The 20,331-nt window shown below is 43.1% G+C and overlaps 2 protein-coding genes across 3 annotated transcripts in view; both read left to right on the top strand.

The window, feature by feature from the left end:
• The window catches only part of aars1 (alanyl-tRNA synthetase 1), a 38,633-nt gene extending 24,847 nt beyond the window's left edge, over positions 1–13,786 (top strand). For both annotated transcript variants that reach the window (XM_048546589.1, XM_048546590.1), the window contains 7 exons: positions 513–697; positions 2,800–2,908; positions 4,270–4,383; positions 6,152–6,271; positions 10,373–10,459; positions 10,549–10,662; positions 13,122–13,786. In XM_048546589.1, coding sequence (XP_048402546.1) covers positions 513–697; positions 2,800–2,908; positions 4,270–4,383; positions 6,152–6,271; positions 10,373–10,459; positions 10,549–10,662; positions 13,122–13,307 — 915 coding nt within the window. In that variant the 3' untranslated portion in view covers positions 13,308–13,786. The remainder of the gene's footprint in view (positions 1–512; positions 698–2,799; positions 2,909–4,269; positions 4,384–6,151; positions 6,272–10,372; positions 10,460–10,548; positions 10,663–13,121) is intronic.
• Positions 13,787–16,461: 2,675 nt separating this feature from the next.
• On the top strand, positions 16,462–20,106 carry exosc6 (exosome component 6). The gene is made up of 2 exons (XM_048546592.1): positions 16,462–16,831; positions 18,408–20,106. The coding sequence occupies exons 1-2, from the start codon at positions 16,533–16,535 to the stop codon at positions 18,937–18,939; spliced, it is 831 nt and encodes a 276-aa protein (XP_048402549.1). The 5' UTR covers positions 16,462–16,532; the 3' UTR covers positions 18,940–20,106.
• Positions 20,107–20,331: the final 225 nt, after the last annotated feature.

Below are 20,331 nucleotides of genomic sequence, written 5' to 3'. Positions count from 1 at the left end.
AACAAAAGCAGAAATTGCTGGAGAAACTGAGCAGGTCTGGCAGCATCTGTAGAGAGAAAGCAGCGTTAACATTTCGAATTCAGTGACCTGAAGAAAGGTCCCTCTGCTTTCTGTCCACAGATGCTGCCAGCCCTGCTGAGTTTCTCCAGCAATTTCTGTCTTTGTGTTTGAATAACCTTGTTTGCTCTTCACAAAGCTACTATGAAATTGCCCTTTGCAGACAGAAGGGACAGGGGTGGTTGGTACACAAGATACTATAGCTTGAGTGGGTTGGCTGTCAACCGAGAGGTGACAGAGTAAGGAGAACTTTTCATAATTACTGTATCTGATGAGGAGAGTCCATTTCTTTGAGCAGAGGGCTTCCATTTCCCACTTCTAACATCCCTCACTTTGAGGAATACAAAGTTGTTTTGTTCTCCTGCATTGAAATTTTATGAGAAATTAAATGTAAGCCATTAAATTTTTTACTTGCACTTGGGATTCTCTGTAACTTCATATATATTTTCTCACAGCCAATTTATGCCAAGGATGCCGCCCTTGCTGCAGCAAAGGCTATTCAGGGTCTTCGTGCAGTATTTGATGAGACATACCCCGACCCAGTGCGAGTGGTGTCCGTGGGGATCCCGGTGGAGGATATGCTGGCTAACCCATCGGGACCAGCGGGCTCTATTACTTCAGTCGAGTTCTGCGGTGGAACGTGAGTGCGTTGCCTGAAGTACAGGGTGAAAGGGGATTTTTCCAGGGAAGCACAGACTAGCTAGAGCTGCACTGTTGAAGGAGAGTAGAATTGCTGTCAGTCCAGTGTCTGGGCTCACATAAAGACCAGTTGCCTATTCTTTTTGGATAAGATGTTGAACACTATCTGCCATGAAGAGTCACAGTGTCAGGACAGCACAGAATGCGCTTATTCTGTCCATCAGGTCTGTGCACTTCTTTGTAGAGTGATCTAGTGTGTCCCATTCCTGTGTTCTCTCCCTGTTGCCCGGCAGGTTTATTTCCCTCCAATGCCCATCCATTTGCCTTTTGAAATCATTGGTCGTCTGTGCTTCCATTAGTGGGTTGCAGGTCAATAGCAATTGCTTTGTTAGAAAAGTCTTCCTCTCCATCTTCCTTCACCTCTTGCCCAAACCTTACATTTGTGTCCTTGCAAGGTTAGCTTATGAGGACAGCTCCCTTGTCTACCTTGTGTAAATCTGTTATGATCTTGTATAGGTCTTTAAAAAGAAAACACCCTTCAACCTTCTTTGTTCTAAGCAGAACAATCCTGGCTTCTCCAACCTTGTCTTGTAGCTAAATTCTCTCATCCCTAGAACTACTGTAGTAAATCTCCTCTGTATGCTCTCAAACTCACTGCATCTTTCCCAAAATGTGATGACCACAGCTGGTCTGATTAACATTGTCTAATTCTGACTGCCATTTCAGTTTGCACTATGTTAGTACGATCAAGGATGTGCTCCCCAGTCTCCTGATCTTGCAATGCCAGGAGTTGTTCTGATGGGACTGTGTCCTTTTAAAAGGCTAAACCTCTGGGAAGAAAAGAAATGGCTTTTTAAAATAGAAAATGTGTTTTTTTTTCTCTCTGCTTTTAATACTTCTCTGCCTTTTCATAGCATTTTTGGTGGCTTTGTCAGCGAGCAAAACTCCTTGCTTTTGTTCCTGACTCTACCTAGCCCTCGTTCCACTAAACGCTTTTGTTTGGTGCAAAGTTTTGCCTTCCCTTCCAGTGTTCCGCCACAAAGTGGGTACGGCCTGGAAATTTGCTGTCCACCAGAGTCATAGATATTTCCTAATGTTTTGAACAGTGGTTCTGCACTTCTTCGGAACCCATTGAAAGTGTTGTGGCTTTGTTGAATAGTATTGTTGTAAATGCTGTAACAGCTTAACTGGGAATGTTGTGCTGATGATGGTGCCCAACTGAACTGATTTGCATGACTGCTTCAAGATTGCATCTGGTTTCTTCAGAAACAGACTATAACTATGCTGTAACATACTTAATTTTAACAAATGGCAGAAAAATAACAAGTGGGATTACTAATTAATTTCTATGTGACTTAAACGATACTCCTTTAAAACCTTCAAAGACACACATTCACGAATAAAACAGACAAAAGACACACTTTATGACACATGTGTATGGGTGGAAAAAGCAAACAATGTTTAACGATCAGAACAGATGATGGGTTAAATATCCCTCACAATTCCTTTTTGATTTCAGCACTTATGATGCACTGTTTACATCTTTAAAGCAATGATCATTCTTCATGTCGATAGTTGAATCTGTGGATAAAGGAGCTTTCTTGTTGCAATTCATTTTTTTAAGCATTCTTGATTTTTACTTTTGTCTTTTCACTCACACTGGAAGCAATGGAGGAGAAATGTTTGGCAGCTCTGGAAATCTCCACTGCTGGGCACCTACAGATTTAAAACAGTTTGCTACTGAACCAATCCAAAAGCTGTTGTCAGGCAGTTTTTCCTTAACTTAAAAACTCCTGATGCTGTTCTCAGTCAGTAATATATCATTCTCCTGCTTCAACAGCAACATTGCATGGTTAAAATTGTGTACCACTTGATTTTTTTTCCCATTTCACAAAACCCTCTTGGTGTTTCAGCTATGTAGCAATATCTAACTTCTATTCCAGTTTATAGTTCAAAAAGGAAAACAAAAAGTGTCAAGCTTGTGAAACACAGACTGTTGTGACCTGTACAGTTGCTTGATATTTTGACTGTAGAGCTTAGGCATGAGAGGATATGTTCTGCTGAGTTCCCTTTGTTGTGGTAATTACCTTGATTTTATTGTAGACACTTACAGAACTCTCGCCATGCCGGTCCTTTTGTGATTGTATCAGAAGAAGCTATCGCTAAGGGCATCAGGAGAATAGTAGCTGTCACAGGATCTGAGGCTCAAAAGGTTGGTGGTGTGCTTAATGAATCTTGACCCTTAGGCAGCTGGAAGCTGTGGGGGACTTGGGTCTCCTTTTGGCAGGATGACTGTTGGATTACTGTAGTTTGTTTAATCTAATTATTTAAAAGAAAATATTTTCAGCTTCCTTAGTGATGACAGTGCAAGCTCTACCCTGATGGTAATATGCCCAAAGGGCCATATCTTCTGATGAGTACATGTTCTACCCACTTTGTAAATGAGCCATGGATCAGAGTCCTCCTACATTGGCTCTCTAAATTACCTGATGCTGTCAGTCAAAGGAGAGACTAGGATCTATAAACAGCTCTCTGGGTTACTGAGAAGAGAATTTGGTCTAGGTTCTTAATTCTCATCACTGACCAATGATCCCTGCTGAAAATGGACCTTCTTGCATGTCAGGTGATAGTGAGATACTTTTAAGCTATGATATAATGCCTGTTATGGCTGAATTCCATATTCACACTCATTGTCTAGACTCATACATAAGGAGTAGCCTTCGGGCTAGGTGCGAGTCTGCTACTGATCCTCGTGAAATTATAGCTTACAATAGTCAATGATCTTAGGAGAGGAAAGATAGTCATTGACCTTTTCAAAATTGTTCAAGGTACGAGGTTCTCATAGAAGCAGAGTCTTTATGTCTGTTTTGTTTGTCAAATATCTTGCGCTGTTTCTCGTGCACTTTTAGAATTTCTCCTTAATACTGTTTCTCATGTGCTAGTTCTTTGCATCCTACGCAATTTCATTTAAATGCTGTGCACCTCATTCACAATAACTCGCAACCATGGTTGAAAGTGTGGTGTCTCTAGTACACACACCTGCTTTTCTCTGATCCATGCTTGTTGCACATTTTGCAAACGTTCCAAGTATGCTTCTGTTTTATTCAGGTTTTTTGCTAGCTAAATTAAAACTGAAAGAACTGCGGATGCTGTAAATCAGGAACAAAAACAGAAATTGCCGGAAAAGTTAAGCAGGTCTGGCAGCATCTGTGAAGAAAAAGAATCATCACCCATTCTGAGGACGGGTCACCAGACCCGAAACGTTAACTTTGAATTATTTTTCTTCACAGATGCTGCCAGACCTGCTAAGCTTTTCCAGCAACGTCTTTTTTTTTCTGCTAGCTATGTCCCGTCCCTCTTACATGCACACTGTCTACTGGAGAATTTCCTTTGTGTGTTTATCACGTGCACTGTTTCATCTCTTCCTCCTGCTCACTCACACGTTTTAGTTATGGCTGTTTTTTGCGCATCCCAGGTTGGCGTCAAGTCATTTGAGTTATACTAATTATTTATTGGATGTTCTAAGAATATTGCAGGGCTTGAATGTGACTTGAATGCCATTGTCTTCTTTAGGCACTAAGAAAGGCAGACATGCTACAGAATTTTCTTGTTCAACTGGAATCAAAGGTCCAGATCCAGACATCTCCCAATAAAGAGATCCAGAAAGAGATTGCAGATCTCACAGAGGTAAACGAGAAATGTGCAAACAAGAATTCTGCACGCTCTTTAACTTAATATATTCTAAAGGTTGGTTTGAATATTGAGTTACAAATGGATTTTTAAAATTATACTTGAATGATTGAATGCTACTTTCAAGACTAGTCCTCCGAACAGGCCAGCACATGTAGAATCCCTGGAATTATTTGGAATGGCATCATTTGAGTAAGAGGGAAATAGTGGTATCTTCATGGGCACACTAGGAGTTGGATGAATCTTCCTGTTTTTATGAGCCTAACTTTGGAATATTTGTCTCACAGATGCTCCTTTTTAAGTTATTTTTCTGGGACTTGTTCATGAATGACAGCGTTATTTGGATAAGATCCCATTAAAGCTGACCTGCATCAGTCTGCAGCTTAAACAAAACCACCAGACCAAAGAATGATGAAATTAACAAAAATTGAACTGGTTAAAGTAACCCACCTGTGGTCCCAAAACGAGAGGGCCCTGACAATAATATGACGTATAATGGGTCACGTGGAGTGAGACAAGGATGAAAGGTGTGCGAATGACCTCTGGATGAAGATTTATCAACACATCTAATTAGTAAAAGTGATTTCCATGACACTAGGTCCAGAGGCATTTTACAGATGAGATAGGAGACATGGTGTGACAAATATCCAAAGAGCAGCCAAAGTGGTGGGTTTGAGGAGAGACTTGAAAGGTTTGTGAGAGTAATATAGCGAGCTGGAGAAGTTGACTGGATTCAGCTGTAGAGGTAATACTGAAGGCTGTAGATTGGCAAGAAAGAACACACTGTTTTGAAGGTTAAAGAACAGCGTTTCAGATTGGGAAAGTAGAATGTGACAGCTTTGTTTTTGAGGCGCTCAACTGTGATCAGTTTTGGCCCATTTATAATTTGATACAGGACACCCCTATCAGACAACACTTACTTTTTTTTTAAAACCTCTGACTGACATGAAGGAAAAGCTAGAACTGAAGCTAATGAGTCAAATATTTTAAAATTAATGAGGCATAAATCAAATTTTGCTTTAGGTTCTTGAGTGGCTCAGTGAGTAAGTGGAGGAGAGCACTGAGCCATGTAGATAGAAGTTTGGTCAGGCTGCTAATGATGGCCTCTACTCCCCTCAGCTGCACAGGCGAGGGAATAACAGCACTTGGGAAAGTGTGTGTGTTTGGGAACAAGGCAGGATTCTCCTGTGATGCCATTCTCTGTGAATAGTCTGTTACAATAACATGAAGAATTTCTACTGGGTACAATAGAGGGGTGGTTTCTAGAGTCTATAACTGTCTTCCATTAGCCCAAAAATACTTCAGATAATTGGTGAAGGTTCTCTTAAAGAGCTTATTGGAATGGCTCTGCCAACAAGAAGTCACATTTACACAGCATCTTTAATGTGGAGAAACTATTCTGAGCCACTTAGCAAAAGTATTCTGGCTTCTGAAACCAAGCCAAGGGAAGATAAATCGGGTCAGAGAAATACATACCTCTTCAAACAAGGATTTTTTAAGGACTATCTTTAAAGGATGACAGTGGTGGAGATGTTTACAGAAAGAATGAGGGTCGAGGAAGCTGAAAACAGCTGGTGGAGGTGGAGAATCAAAAGCAGGGCTATACAACAGCCCAAAATTGGAGGAGTGTTGTGACCTCAAAGGCATGGAGAGCTGGACGAGATGGAGAAGTGACGACCACGGTGGTAAAGTAGAATGATTCAAGGGTCCTTTGGAATAGCACATAATTGCAATGGGATTTTCCCTTATTTCTGTTTAATTGTAGATGATTAGTGCTGCAGTCATTCCACAGTGGCAAAAAGATGAACTGAGGGACAAGCTGAAATCACTAAAGAAGATTATGGATGATCTGGACAGAGCCAGCAAGGCTGACGTGCTGAAGAAGGTGAGTAATCAAATCCATGATGGTGTATGAATTAATTCCTCTCTGAATAGTATTTACTGCATCACTCTTAAGATCTTTATGGAGGATGAGAAATGATACTGAAGTTTCTCTTTAAGGAAACTCTGATGTTCTGTTCATAAATTCTTACTGGATGATCTATCATGGAAAGCCATAAGATGAAAGACAGTACAGGAGTCAATCTTCTGCGGTTTTGCAGTCACGTGAAACATTATAAACACTTACCTCCTATCTCGGCCATGCCACTTTTTGAGAATGACTGACTGTTTCTGTCTGTTCAAGTGGAATCCCAATTCATGCCCACCACCTGTTTATTATTAAACATGATTAATATGCAATTCACTGAATTGTTACAGGGTACAGAGAAGGGCAGTTGGCCATTGTATTTGCACCAGCTTTTAGTGCCATCCTTCTGCAACCGTCTCTAATTCTGCACATTGTTTATAATCAAATAACAATCTAATATCCTCTCGAATGCCACCATTATACCTGCCTCTACTGCACTTTTCCTCTTAGTTTATTGCTTCAAAGTTCTGTATCATGCAACCTCTGAAATTGTCCCCTGCACTCCAAGATCTAGATCATTACTATGAATCAAGAAAAGCAAGCGCCCCCATACCAATCCCTGGGGAAATCCACAACAAATCTTACTTCAGCCTGAAAGATCTCCATTGATTTCTGTTTCCTGTCAATTAGACAACTCTTTATCTACATTGCTACTGCCCCGCACATTCCACGAACTGTAACTTTGTGCAAAGGTCTGATATGTGGCACTGTGTCAGATGCTTTTTGAAAGTTCACACATCATATCACAGCATTACCCTCATCAACCCTCTGTGTTACTCTTCAAAGAACTCTAGCAAGCTAGTTAGACATGATTTTCCATTAAGAAATCCATGCTGGTTCTCCCTAGCTAACATTTGTCCATGTGGCTATTAATTCAGTCCTGAACGTTTGTTTCTGAAGTTTCCTCCCGATGGAGCTTAAACTGACAGGTTTGTAATTTCTGAAGTTTTTGTTGTATCATTTTTTTTGTGCCAGGGTGTGCTGTTTGTAGTACTTAGTCATCTGGCATCAAGACCAATTCCCAAACCGGACCATCCCCCCCCCGAAAGATGGTGGCCAGTACCTTTGTAATTTTCACTAACCCTTCCTTCAGTATCATTGGAAGGATCACAGCTGGTCCACATACCTTGTCAACACTTTAATTACCAGCAGCTTGTCAAATACTACCTTATGTAAAATTGATAATAAGGTGTAAAGCTGGATGAACGCAGCAGGCCAAGCAGCATCAGAGGAGCAGGAAAGCTGACATTTCGGGTCTAGACCCTTCAGAATTTATCAATTTTGAACGCTTCTAGTGACTTGATTTTCCTCCTCTGTCAGCATGACCTGGGTAACATCTGCTTTGGTTAAAAAGTTTTGCATAATATTCACTTAATACCTCAGTCATGCACCTCACCTCCATGTGTAAATTCTCTTTGATTTTTGATTTGGTCTTTCTGATAGGTCTTCTTCCTCCTTTGACCATCGTTTTCACTATTTATGTGTCTGTGGAAGACTTTGGAATTCTGTCCTTAGCTGCCAGTTTCTTTTCTTTTGCCATCTTATTGGCTTTTTAACACTGGGCTTTGCTCAGCATTATTCACTTGGTGTGTGTAAAGTACCCCAGTGTTATACACTGATAAACCTGACCCCACCAGTATGGTACGACAGTGTTATACAGAGTCGGACCTGTCCCCACCAGTACTGGGCCCCAGTGTAATACAGAGATGGATCTGTCCCCAGTGTTAGACAGCGAAGGAATTATCTACACCAGTATTGGGCCCCAGTGTTATAACAAAGTACTGATAACAAAGATGCTATTCGATTATCCGTTTATCTTGTTTCCATCTGGATAGGGCATTCTCCATGAATCCGCACAGAGTTTCATGAATCTTGGAGGGTTACAGGACTGGAGCAGACCATGAATTGATTTCAAGACAAAGATGAGCATTTTAAATTGAAATTGTTGCCTCACTGGAAACCAATATCATGCAGAGAAGCTGGGTGAATGGGAGTTGGTGAGTGTTAGGAAGCGGGCAGAAGAGTTTTGTACGAACTCAAGTTTATTTCATGCATCTGTGGTATTGAGGCAGGGTAAGATCAGAAGGAAGTGGAAATAGTTGGTGTAAATCTCTCTGAGATATCAGGAACTGCAGCTGCTGGAGTCAGAGTCAACACAGTGTGGAGCTGGAGGAACGCAGCACGTCAGGTAGCATCAAAGGAGCAGGAAAGTCTGCGTTTCAGGTCGGGATCCTTCATCAGAACTTCGTCCGTTGACTTTGCTGTTCCTCTGCTGCCTGACCAGCTAGCTGTGTTCTTCCAGCTGCACACTGTGTTGACCAGGTGATGTAAGTGATGACACATGTATGTGAAGTATGGCAGAAGTGTTAAGACCGGTTTGTAAATTTCCTTTTGGTTCATCTCCTTTTCATTCTCCAAAGAGCCTGGTTTTTAACATCTGTGTCTTTGTATTTGAAGCCATTGCTGTACTTGCCTGGACCATCTTCCTACGATGAAGAAGTGTAGTAATCAGATCGTACAAACAAGTGACTGGAGTAGGAGTAGGCCATTCAGCCTTTCAAGTCTGCTGTGCCATTCAGCAAGATCACGGCTGATCTAATTGAACCTCAAAACCTCATTCCCGCCTACCTCAATAACCTTACATTCCCCTTCTTAACAAATCAGGATGACAGAATTGTTATGATGCAGAAATATCAGGTCTGTACTGGCACTCTGAGCCTTTTAACTCAGTGCCACCCCTTCCCTGTGACCCTGCATGTTTTTTTTTAATCCAGTGCCCTCTTGAAAACTACACATGAACCTGCCCAAAAACACTTTGAGGCAGTGTATTCCAGGTCCTAACTACTCACCGAGTGAAAATGCTTTTTTCTCAACTTTTCATTTATTTCTTTTGCAAAACCTTTGAAATCTCTGCCCTGTCTTTCTTGACCCTATTATGAATGGATACAGTTTCTCCCCATCTTCTCCATCCAGGCCCTTTATGATTTTGAACATCATGCTGTTTGGTTCGTGATCTTTTTAGGCATGGGAAGAGTTTCTCCCTAATTGGTCTGTCCCAACATGTCATGATTTTGGAAACTTCTGTCAGATCTCTTTAGCCTTGTCTCCAGTAGAAACAGTCCCAACCTCTCCAATATTTCCTCATCCCTGAGGTCAAACACCTGGAACCATTCTCATAAATCTCTTCTGCACGCTCCCTCACATACTAACATTCTTCGTATAATGTGGCACCCAGAACCATATACCATACTCCAGCTGAGGTCTAACATAACCACCCTTTCCTTAAACACATTCAAGGGCTGCTTCCACCATCTTTTCAGGAAGACTGTTGATCCTCCGTTTTAAATGGGCGACCTCTGATTTTTAAACAGTGATCCTGATTTCAAGATTTTCAAGATCAACCTCTCCACATCCACCCTGTCAAATCTCCTCAGGATCTTGTATGTTTCAATCAAGTTACCTTTTATTCTTCTAGTGTATACACACTTAGTCTGTCCAACCTTTCCTCATGAGACAACCCACTCTTTCCCCTTATTAGTGATAATGGGAACTGCAGATGCTGGAGAATCCAAGATAATAAAATGTGAGGCTGGATGAACACAGCAGGCCAAGCAGCATCTCAGGAGCATAAAAGCTGACGTTTCGGGCCTAGACCCTTCATCAAATCCTCTCTGATGAAGGGTCTAGGCCCGAAACGTCAGCCTTTCCCCTTATTAGTCAAGTTAACCTTCTTGGAACTGTTTCCACTGCATTAACATCCTTCCTTCGATAAGGTGAGTACTCTAGAACACATCTAGTGTACCCTGCTTCTCTGAAGCGTAATCTTCCTACTTTTATATTTAATTTATCGAAATAAATAACCACGTTCTGTGACCTTACCAAATTACTTGCATGTTAACCTGCTGCAATTCATGCACGAGGACACAGATTCCTTTGCACCTCAGCTCTGCAGTCTCTCACCGATCAGACAGTATGTTTTCAGATGTCATTATTTCTGTTTGTTCATTATGTTGACAGGTACGGGAGAAGACCAAGCAGTTCATAGATACTAATCCAAACCAACCACTGGTTGTCATGGAAATGGAAGCAGGGGCACCAGCCAAGGTGAGGAAAGTATTCTGAACAGTATCCGCAGTGGTATTTAAGAAGGAGTAATAGTTAGTCTGACCTCTGTATTGTGCTGTTCACAACAGGCGCTGAATGAAGCTCTGAAGCTGTTTAAGACACGCTCCCCGCAGACAGCAGCAATGCTGTTTGCTGTGGACATTGATGCAGGAACGATCACGTGCTTATGTCAAGTGCCCCAGGTAAAGACTGTTATTTGAATGCTGCAAATTCATGCTCACAGGGACTTGTTTAAAGGGACTGATTGGATCTAACTTGCTAATTGTGCAAGTTTTCTTCAAAAAGTTGGATCAGACAATTTCAGTTAATCAAAGTTACAATGTGCTGTTAAGAATTTATGCTCCATTAAGAGTTTCAACTTTGAACACAATAAAACGTTCAAAGCTGGTACACAAGAGTATTACCAGATTAAGGTTTATACAGAGACATTAGGACAGGTAACCAAGGGCTTGGTCAGAAATATCATAAGATGTAGGAGCAGAAGTAGGCCATTCGGCCCACTAAAACCACTATCCTGCTTTTTCCCCATAAACCTTAATTCACTTACTGATTAAAAGCCTGTCTTAGCTTTGAATATACTTAATGACCCAACCTCAAAAGCTGTTTGTGGTAAAGAATTCCTCAGACTTTTTTTTTCCTCTCAGAAAGTAGTCATTCTCCTAATCTCTGCCTTAAATGGATTACCCCTTTTTTCTGAGATTGTCTCGTTTGGTCCCAAAAGGGGAAACGGCCTTCACATTTACCCTGTCAAGTCCTCTTAGAATCTTATGTTTCAGTAAGTTCACCTCTCATTGTTCTAAACTCCAATGAGTACAAACCCAAACTACTCAGCCTCTCCTCATATACCTAATGTCAGCCTAGTGAATCATCTTTGGACTGCCTCCAATGTCAGTCTGTCTTTCCTTGGATGAGGGGACCAAAACTGCTCACAGTTTCCTTTTATACTTCATTCCTCTTGACCTATGGGTCAGCACTCTATTTGCTTTCCCTATTTCGTTCCAAACTTGGATGCTAGCTTTTGTGGCTTATAACACAAGAATCCTCAAATCCCTTTGCAATGTACCTTTCTGCAGTCTTTCTCCGTTTTAGTAATATTCAGTTTGTTCCAGTGTGCATAACCTTGCGTTTCTCATTATATTCCATCTGAAAAATTTTTTGCCCACTCACTTAATCTGTCTATATTTTCTGTAAACTCATGTATTATCCTCAGTATTTGCTTTCCCATCTATTTTTGTCGTCTGCAAACTTGGGTAATAGTACATTCTATTCTGTCATCCAAGTCATTAAAATATAATTGTAAATAATTGTGGCCCCAGCAGTGAAACCTTTGGCAGTCCACTAGTTACAAGTTAACATCTCAAAATTGTCCCCTTAATTACAGCTGTTTGTCTTCTGTGAGTTAGCCAGTCATGTATCAATGCTATTACACTACCCACAACCCCATGAGCCCTGATCAAGCAGCTCTGTGTGACGCTCATTATTGAGTGCCTTTTGGAAACCTAAACATATTACATTTACTGGTTCCCCTTTAACTACCCTACTTGTTAACCTCTTCACAGAATTCTAATAGAGTTGCCAGCAGTTGCCCTGCTGACTCTACTTGATAGATTCTAACATTTTCCTGGTTAGAGACACTATTCTAACTTTCTTAAAGTTACTTTTTTCTCATCTCCCTTTTTAAACAATGGTGTCACTTTCCAATCCTCTGGGACTTTTCCAGAATAAAGATTGTTATTAGATTACTACCAAGGCATCTACTATCTCTGATTACTTCCCTCACATCTTAAGGTACAACCCAAAGGATTTATTGGCTTCCATCACATTGTTTTCCCTAGTAGTTTATTTTTCTCTTTTTTTATTCTTCTTTTATTCTTCCCTCAGCCTTTGAACGTTTAATAATTGAGGACGTCAGTGTTAAGAAGAGAAACGCAGAGAGGTTTAGGGCAAGCATTGCAATGTTACAGCAGATGAAGGCATGACTGCCAGTGATGGAAGTGACCAACGATAGGGAGGCCAGGACTGGAGGAATGAGATGAACTTGGCTCAGTGTCTGGGTGTTTGAGAGCAACGATTCATTGTTTGACAATATTGTTAATCTCCACTTGAAGGCTGTGGCAGTAATGATTCTGTGCCCCTTGATACTTCATCGCAGGAGTTACTCCTCATCCTTCAGTGAGTTTCAGTAGACTGATCCACCATGAGGTTTGTAACATTCAAGCCCAGTCTGGTCATCATCTGCCCTGCACCCGTTCTCTGTACGTGACCCAACAGGGACCAATGATCAGCCGTCAAAGACAGAGTTTAACCTTTGTTGATCATAAGGAGCTGATTTCAGTTGTTGCATCCCAGCTACGTGTTTCCTGAGACCCTGGTAATATAGGACTTAGGAATTGGTGTAGGCCTTTCAGTCTTGCTGTGCCATTCACTGGCTGTTATGACATCTGCAGCATATCAGGTATTGAACCTGTGATGTATAAGTCTCAGTCCCTCACTGTGCCACTTTTACAGTCAGGCCAGTGGGGGAGGCATCGCCTCAAAGTCCGAACATTGTACGTTGTGGAAAGCCCATCTTAAAAGCAGCAGGGTTACTGAATTTTCATTTTGCACTATTTCTCCCTTTTTCATTACAAACCTTTTTCAGGAGGTGGTGAGCAGGGGCCTGAAAGCCAGTGACTGGGTCAACCATATCTTGGACCTGCTGGACGGAAGAGGAGGAGGAAAGGACGTGTCAGCCCAGGCCACTGGGAAAAACGTCAACAGCCTTGACAAGGCGCTAAAGCTGGCAACCGAGTTCGCTGAGCTGAAAATAGGAGACCTCAAAAACTAATCACAAACGTTGCAGTTAATGTCACTTGAAAGACCGTCCATGGGGCCGGGACTCTTCTGCTGCAGGGGTTTAGGACCACTACTGCTGAGAGGTGGTGAGGGAGGGGGTTGTCACATTCTCCTCCATGTTAATGTTAAAAGCGTGAACTTCTGTCTCACTAAGTCAGTAGAACAGCTTAGCAATCGATCATCTCTAAAATCTTCAAACTGTTGCAATAAGGGACTGGCTGTAAGAAAATCTGTTAGCCTATTTAAAACGGCTCTAATTCATTAAAAGGATTTGCACCCGTAAGCTTAAAATAATACTGGTGTTGTACTGGTTACAGATTTGGAGTATGCTATTTATTTTCAGATTCAGATCAATTGTCTCTTGTTCGCTGCCTCATGATGATGCTGTCATTACCTAGTCATATGTAACCATTGTTCAAGACAGTGTAAACAATAAAACCTCTTCATTACGTGAACGAGACATTGCAATCATGTTTTTGACTCTTGGACTTCTGTAATCTCCTTAGCTGTCGATTGATTCACATCCTGGTGAAACACAACCAATTCCCATTATCTCTGATCACCAATTAGAAGTTGATTTATTCAACGTTATGTGTGAACATAAATACGAACACTTATTGTAAATCCCACCCATTTTCAACTTTAGTCACTAACTCTCCTTCAAATATAAAAAAACCCCAAAGATTCACACTGTCCCTGTTGGAAGTTGATTTTCACTTCATTGATGAGTTCTTCCTTCAAACCTGGTCAGACTGGTCTACAGGGGTCTAACCACTATAAAATCAGAATAATGGAAATATGCAGCAGTTTACAAAACACGTGGAGAGAGAAACTATTAATGTTTCACATCACACACAGCAGATGATCATCATTCCTTTGACTTTCTACTTGATTTGCTCAGTACTTGCAGCATTTTTTGTGTTATTTTCAGATTTACTTCTGCAGAAATGATTTCTGTTGTCTAACATTGAAGTCATACATAAGTGGTACCATTTTATGAACTATTTTGTCTTACACATCTCCCAGTATTTCCGTCCAGTGGATTTAACCCCAAGCAAGCAAAACGTGACAGTAGCGTTTTAATATAAACGATTCCAGTGGTTCATTAGACAAAGTTTTGAATTCCAACACATGATAGTCATTCAGTTAATATCCAGTTCACTCTTTACTGTTTCTAACTGTTCCAATGTTCTGTCATTGCTATGACCAGCAACACAGCAGTGGCAACACTCTGATGTTGTGGGTCATGTTGGAACCAATAATGTAGACAAAAGTTGAGGTCCTATCAAAGATATCCTGGAGTTAGGAGATTAAAGAATAAGACCTCAATAGTGGTAATCTGTATTACATTTAGTAGAACAGAGAGGTGAGACAGGCTAACTTGTGGATGGTGAAATTGGGCTGGAGGGCAAGGCTTCAGAATTTGAGGTGTTGGGGCCACAGGACAGTCAACCTTGATTCTGATGTTTCACCCAATATTGGATATAATAGTAAATGGAGAGGAGGGTTACTGAAACCTTCAGGATGCCACAGACCGGTGAAATAAACAAGACACTGGGAAGATGAAATTTTAATGCTCCCAGTGTGAGCCTGAGCAGACAACTCTTTGAAGTGGACAGGAATATTCCAAAAACCTGCTTTTGAAAAAAAATACATAAAATCTTGGTGGTGTCCTTTGGTGCTTCACAAATTGATGGAGGACTCCCCAAGAACAGATGGTAAGCTTATCCCTGCTGGTTCTAGACATTTTGCGATAGGAAATAATTTTTCTGCATGTATTTATATTAACAAGTTGTCCCTCAGTAGCTTCATCTTTTAATTAGACAACGGGAGGAAATTCTCTGAATGGGAGGCAAAGGTGGGAAGCAATTGCCGATGTTGGTTTGAGTAAATCCAGGGAATTATTTGTGGATAAGAACAGGAATTTGATTTCCAGATATTGGGGTACGAGGAACAAATTGTTGAGGATTTATGATGAGAAAGTTGGAACAGAAACGGACAATGTTGTGGATGTGAAATCAAGGACCTTGTTATCGAAGGGGATTGAAGCTCAACTCTAGATCAAGAACAATGCTGAAATTATTCTCAAACTGGAGGCGATAAATGGAATCCGTGGCAAATGTTACTTAACGTTCAGCAAGAACTAAAAGAGGACATCACTCTTCCAACGTTGGGAAAAATTCCTGAGTTGTACATGACCTTAGATTGGCAGGCCATTTGACAGCACCAAGGTGGTGGAAAAGAGAGAATCTTGGACCCTCTTCCTCCTCATCACTCATACTCGAGGATGATGCCAATAAAAAATTACATGTAAATGAAGAAAGGGTGCATCCCAAAGGAGACACCATTGTATACAGTACAGGTTAAAGGTAAAGTTGCCATAGTCCTACCAGGCCATAGGATTGCTCAATTGTTGGTGTTTTAAGCTTGAGGGTCACCATGCCTGAGGTGTGTAGAATGGTTGAGAAGGGGTCCTTTGTTGTAACCTCAACCAGCATAGGATTGAATCCACACTGTTGGTATCGCTCTATCACAAACCAGCCGTCGAGCCCAAGTGAGATTAGTAACCAGATAACTACAGGGTCGCACAGTGGTTAGCATTTCTGGCTCACAGCAGCAGAGCCATCGGTTCGATTCCAGCCTTGGGTGACTGCCTGTATGCACTTTGCGTGTTCTCCCTATGTCCCCATGTTTAATAACCAGCTAATCTTTTTCAGCGATTCATATTGACCGGGACTTTGGGCAACATGCCCCGACTCTTGCTTCTGCGTTTCCTACTGCCACCTTAAAGAACAAATAGCTCTGAAGGGCCAGTGTTAAATTGCGTTCAAATCTCAGGATTACAGCTTGGTACATGTGGCAATAATAAATCAAATTACTCCCCTAGCAAGGCTCTGCTTGTCACACACTGCTGCATTGGTTTTTTCCCCCCTGGTGGTGGAATATTGATAAATTTGGCTACAGAACCCATGTTTTTCGATGCGACCTGCACGCACAGACGACTCAAACCAAATCATTGCAATCTGGAAGAGAACTTGCACACTTTGCTGAAAGCCGGTAGGGGGTGGTATGGAGCATGAGGGCCTGCGGATGGTCCTCCCGGACTGCAGGGGGCGGTGTTGGGGGAGGGCAGTAGGTGGGAGCATCTTACGACGGGCGCTGCCTCGTTGTGCGCGGCCTGGTCGAGGCTCCGGAGCTTGGAGCGAGTCGGTACCAGATGCCGGTCGACACCAAGCGAGTCCGGGGCCCGGAGGAGTCGCAGTCGCCGCTGCTGTTTGTGGCGGGAGATGCGGCTCCGAGCACGGTGCCGGGGCGGGCCCGGGTTCGGGCTGATGGGCGGTCGGCGGCTGAGCCGAGGCCGGTGTTTGCTCGGGCCGGCCTGGTGAGTCAGGCGGACGGCTCGGTGTACGTCGAGTGCGGCCTCACCAAGGTGCTGTGCGCCGTTTACGGGCCCCGGGAGAGCGACAGGAAGGAGGAGCGGCGCCTGAGCGGGGCGACCCTGGGCTGCGAGTTCAGGTAGGGGCCGGGGCCGGGGGCGGGAAGGGTCTTAAAGCACCAACACCAACCCCCCGTGAAACCAAGGGCAAGCGGAGATGATGTAGAGACCCCTGGTGCTCGGAGTAAAGTCTCCTGTGATTTTGGAAAGGTGGGCGTGTAGGTTATCAGTGTGTGTCAGGTCAGCTCTGACTGGGGAGAGGGGAGGGTTCCCAGTCCTATCCCTGGCTGCTGGATTTAGTGAAGTGAATTGTGGAAACACAGGCTGATCCTGTGACTTGAAGCTGGAAGGATGGTGGGGAAATGTGTTGATCGTCAACAGAAGAAGCACAGCGCATTCCAGATCACAGCAGCTCACAAATAATGAACCTGGTCCTCAACCCAGCTCCGATTCCTGGTGGAGCTGCTGGCGTTGGGCTGGAGTGAACAAAGGTGGAATGGCAATGTAGACAGTGGGTGCCTACCTCCGCTCAGCTCGCAACAAACAACTGCACCTCCCAGTTGCAAACCATTTCCACTCCCCCTCCCATTCTTTAGATGACATGTCCATCATGGGCCTCCTGCACTGCCACACTGATGCCACCCGAAGGTTGCAGGAACAGCAACTCATATTCCGCCTGGGAACCCTGCAGCCCAATGGTATCAATGTGGACTTCACCAGCTTCAAAATCTCCCCTTCCCCTACTGCATCCCTAAACCAACCCAGTTCGTCCCCTCCCCCCACTGCACCACACAACCAGCCCAGCTCTTCCCCCCCACCCACTGCATCCCAAAACCAGTCCAACCTGTCTCTGCCTCCCAAACCGGTTCTTCCTCTCACCCATCCCTTCCTCCCACCCCAAGCCGCACCCGCAGCTACCTACTAACCTCATCCCACCTCCTTGACCTGTCCGTCTTCCCTGGACTGACCTATCCCCTCCCTACCTCCCCACCTACACTCTCTCCACCTATCTTCTTTACTCTCCATCTTCGGTCCGCCTCCCCCTCTCTCCCTATTTATTCCAGTTCCCTCTCTCCATCCCCCTCTCTGATGAAGGGTCTAGGCCCGAAACGTCAGCTTTTGTGCTCCTGAGATGCTGCTTGGCCTGCTGTGTTCATCCAGCCTCACATTTTATTATCTTGGAATTCTCCAGCATCTGCAGTTCCCATTATCCCTAGACAGTGGGTGTCACTGGCAAGGTAAGAATTAGTTGCCCATCCCTAATTGCTCGTAAAACGGTGGATTGCCTGACCATTCAGAGGGCAGTTAAGAATTGGCCACACTTTTGTAGTCTGGATAGCCTCAATTTTAATTTATTAACATTCCATTCCCTGTGATCCTTGGTTTGTAGCTGATACTCCAACCTGAGCCATTTACTTGGCAGTTTTTGTCACTCTTTGCTGCTGACTTTCATTCTCAGGTTTAGGACGACAAAGTCAATCCCAAACCTACCTCAGATGGAACAGAAATTGAACCTGCGCTGTTGGACATTTCTCTGAACCACCTCACCGACATTTAACCAACTGTGCTAACCTATTCCTCTTTTGAAATATCACGTGAATGAATTCATAGGATTGTTTTTCTTCCCTACCACGCCCCCCCCCCCCACCCTTGTAGATTTGCCCCATTCTCTTGCAGGAAGAGAGCTGCCTGGATTCAGGGCACCTTGGAGAAGGAGTATTCTTTGATCATGGAACAGAGCTTGCAGCCAGCTATCTGCCTCCACAAGTACCCCAGGTCCCAGATCGAAGTGTACGTGATGGTTCTGGAGAATGATGGCTCCACCTTAGCAGCTGCGCTGACTTGTGCTTCCATAGCACTGGCAGAAGCAGGCATCGAGATGTTTGACGTGGTGGTGGGCTGCTCTTTGAGGCAGTGTGGAGCTGTCTCCCTTCTGGATCCAACAGCAGCTGAGGAGTACAGTGCAGCCTGCTCGCAGGCCGTAAACAATGGCAGCTTGACTGTGGCTCTGCTGCCCACACTCAATCAAATCTCCGGGCTGGTCTCGAAAGGAGAGTGGGAGGAGCAGACATCAGTAGAAGCAATCAAGGCTTGTATTGAGGGATGTCAGAAGCTCTACTCTGTAGTCCAACAGTGTCTGACCAAATCAGTCAAGAGGAAAATCCCACAGCTTGTCAGTAAAGATTAGATGAACTTTTGTTCTTGGACATTCCAGTAAATGCTTTCTTGAAAAATAAATGTTTTTTTACTGTTCCATTTACTACATTTTATACAAGTTGCAGAATATCCTTTGTTAACATTTAACTAAAATTGAACCACCACACGGTATTGGATTGAAGTGTGAGGTTCAGCTCTGTCTATGCTGAGTTGCCTGATCTGTGGTGCTGCTGAAGTTCAGCTTCAGTGCAGGAAGGTATAATTGGGCCAGGGTTCCTGGAGCTGATTGTCCAGTCTCTCCTGTTGGATGTGTGGGACGCTGGGCCTCAATTCCCTGCTGTCTGGTCTTGAGCAGTCTGGGTGGAGTTGTGCTGCAGTAAAACTTGATCTCTGGGTGAAGTAGAGAGAATAAATGCAATTCAAGCTAAAGTGGTATGGGACTTTGCCCTCGCTGCTTATTTTTTGCCCTGCCACAGTATTTATTTCAGTACTTCCTCACTGAGCAGATTTCAACTCTGAGGGCCTAAGGATTACACAGTGCAGTCTGTCTGGGATCAATCAAGTATTTATCCTTTCCAGACCTTGTGAGTTATTAAAACAAGCAGTTTATTTGGTTTATACATATCTTCTCCAACTGATACAAACACAACATTGGAGGATCTCAACTGGTCTAGCAGCATCTGTGGAGAGAGAGAAGCAGAGTTTAATTTTGAGTTTGGTATGATCTCCTTCATACTCCATGTTCTCCAATTGGTCCCATGTAGACCTCTTTCTTCTATTGTGGGTAGCGACAAGGCACTCGGTACAGAGAATTTACATTAAGTGTCGTCTGAGGCTTTTGCTTCGAATTAGATCCCAGCCTGATAAAGCGGCTGTAAGGCCATTGTGTTAAATGAGCTTGGGGATAGTCTCAAATTGGTGGTCAGTGGCTATCAGCCTTCAAGAGAAAACTGCCCAATATTTGAGTTCTGCTGGGTGATACACTGCTGTGATGAATACGTCACCCAACTGCGGAAGCACAGTACAAGGCAGATTAACGGGCTCAACTCTTTGTTCCTCTCCCAACTTTGTAATGTGCTAGACCTGGACACTCTTGGTTATGAGAGTTCAGGGTGGGAAATTTCCATCCAGTCTATTCATTCACTAATTTGTCTGTTTACTATATTTTTTTAACAAATAAAATCAAAGTTCTTGACCATTCTGTCATTTTTCTACACATGCTGAGTTGTAATTTGGAAGAAATGTCTCACTGACTTTAAGTGCTGATTGACATTGTGCAGCATCAGGCAGAATCCTGGGGAATCAAAGTTTGCTCAACGCTCCTGGGGTAAATAATAAAATGATGTGTTTTTTTATTGTTGCCATTAGGATCCCTTGTAACATCAGCTAGTTGTACATACTTACATTCCAAACAGCCGAAAAA

This window comes from Stegostoma tigrinum, chromosome 16 (genome assembly GCF_030684315.1).
Source record: "Stegostoma tigrinum isolate sSteTig4 chromosome 16, sSteTig4.hap1, whole genome shotgun sequence".
Lineage (NCBI taxonomy): Eukaryota > Metazoa > Chordata > Chondrichthyes > Orectolobiformes > Stegostomatidae > Stegostoma > Stegostoma tigrinum.
This window is presented reverse-complemented; position numbering and strand designations above follow the sequence as displayed.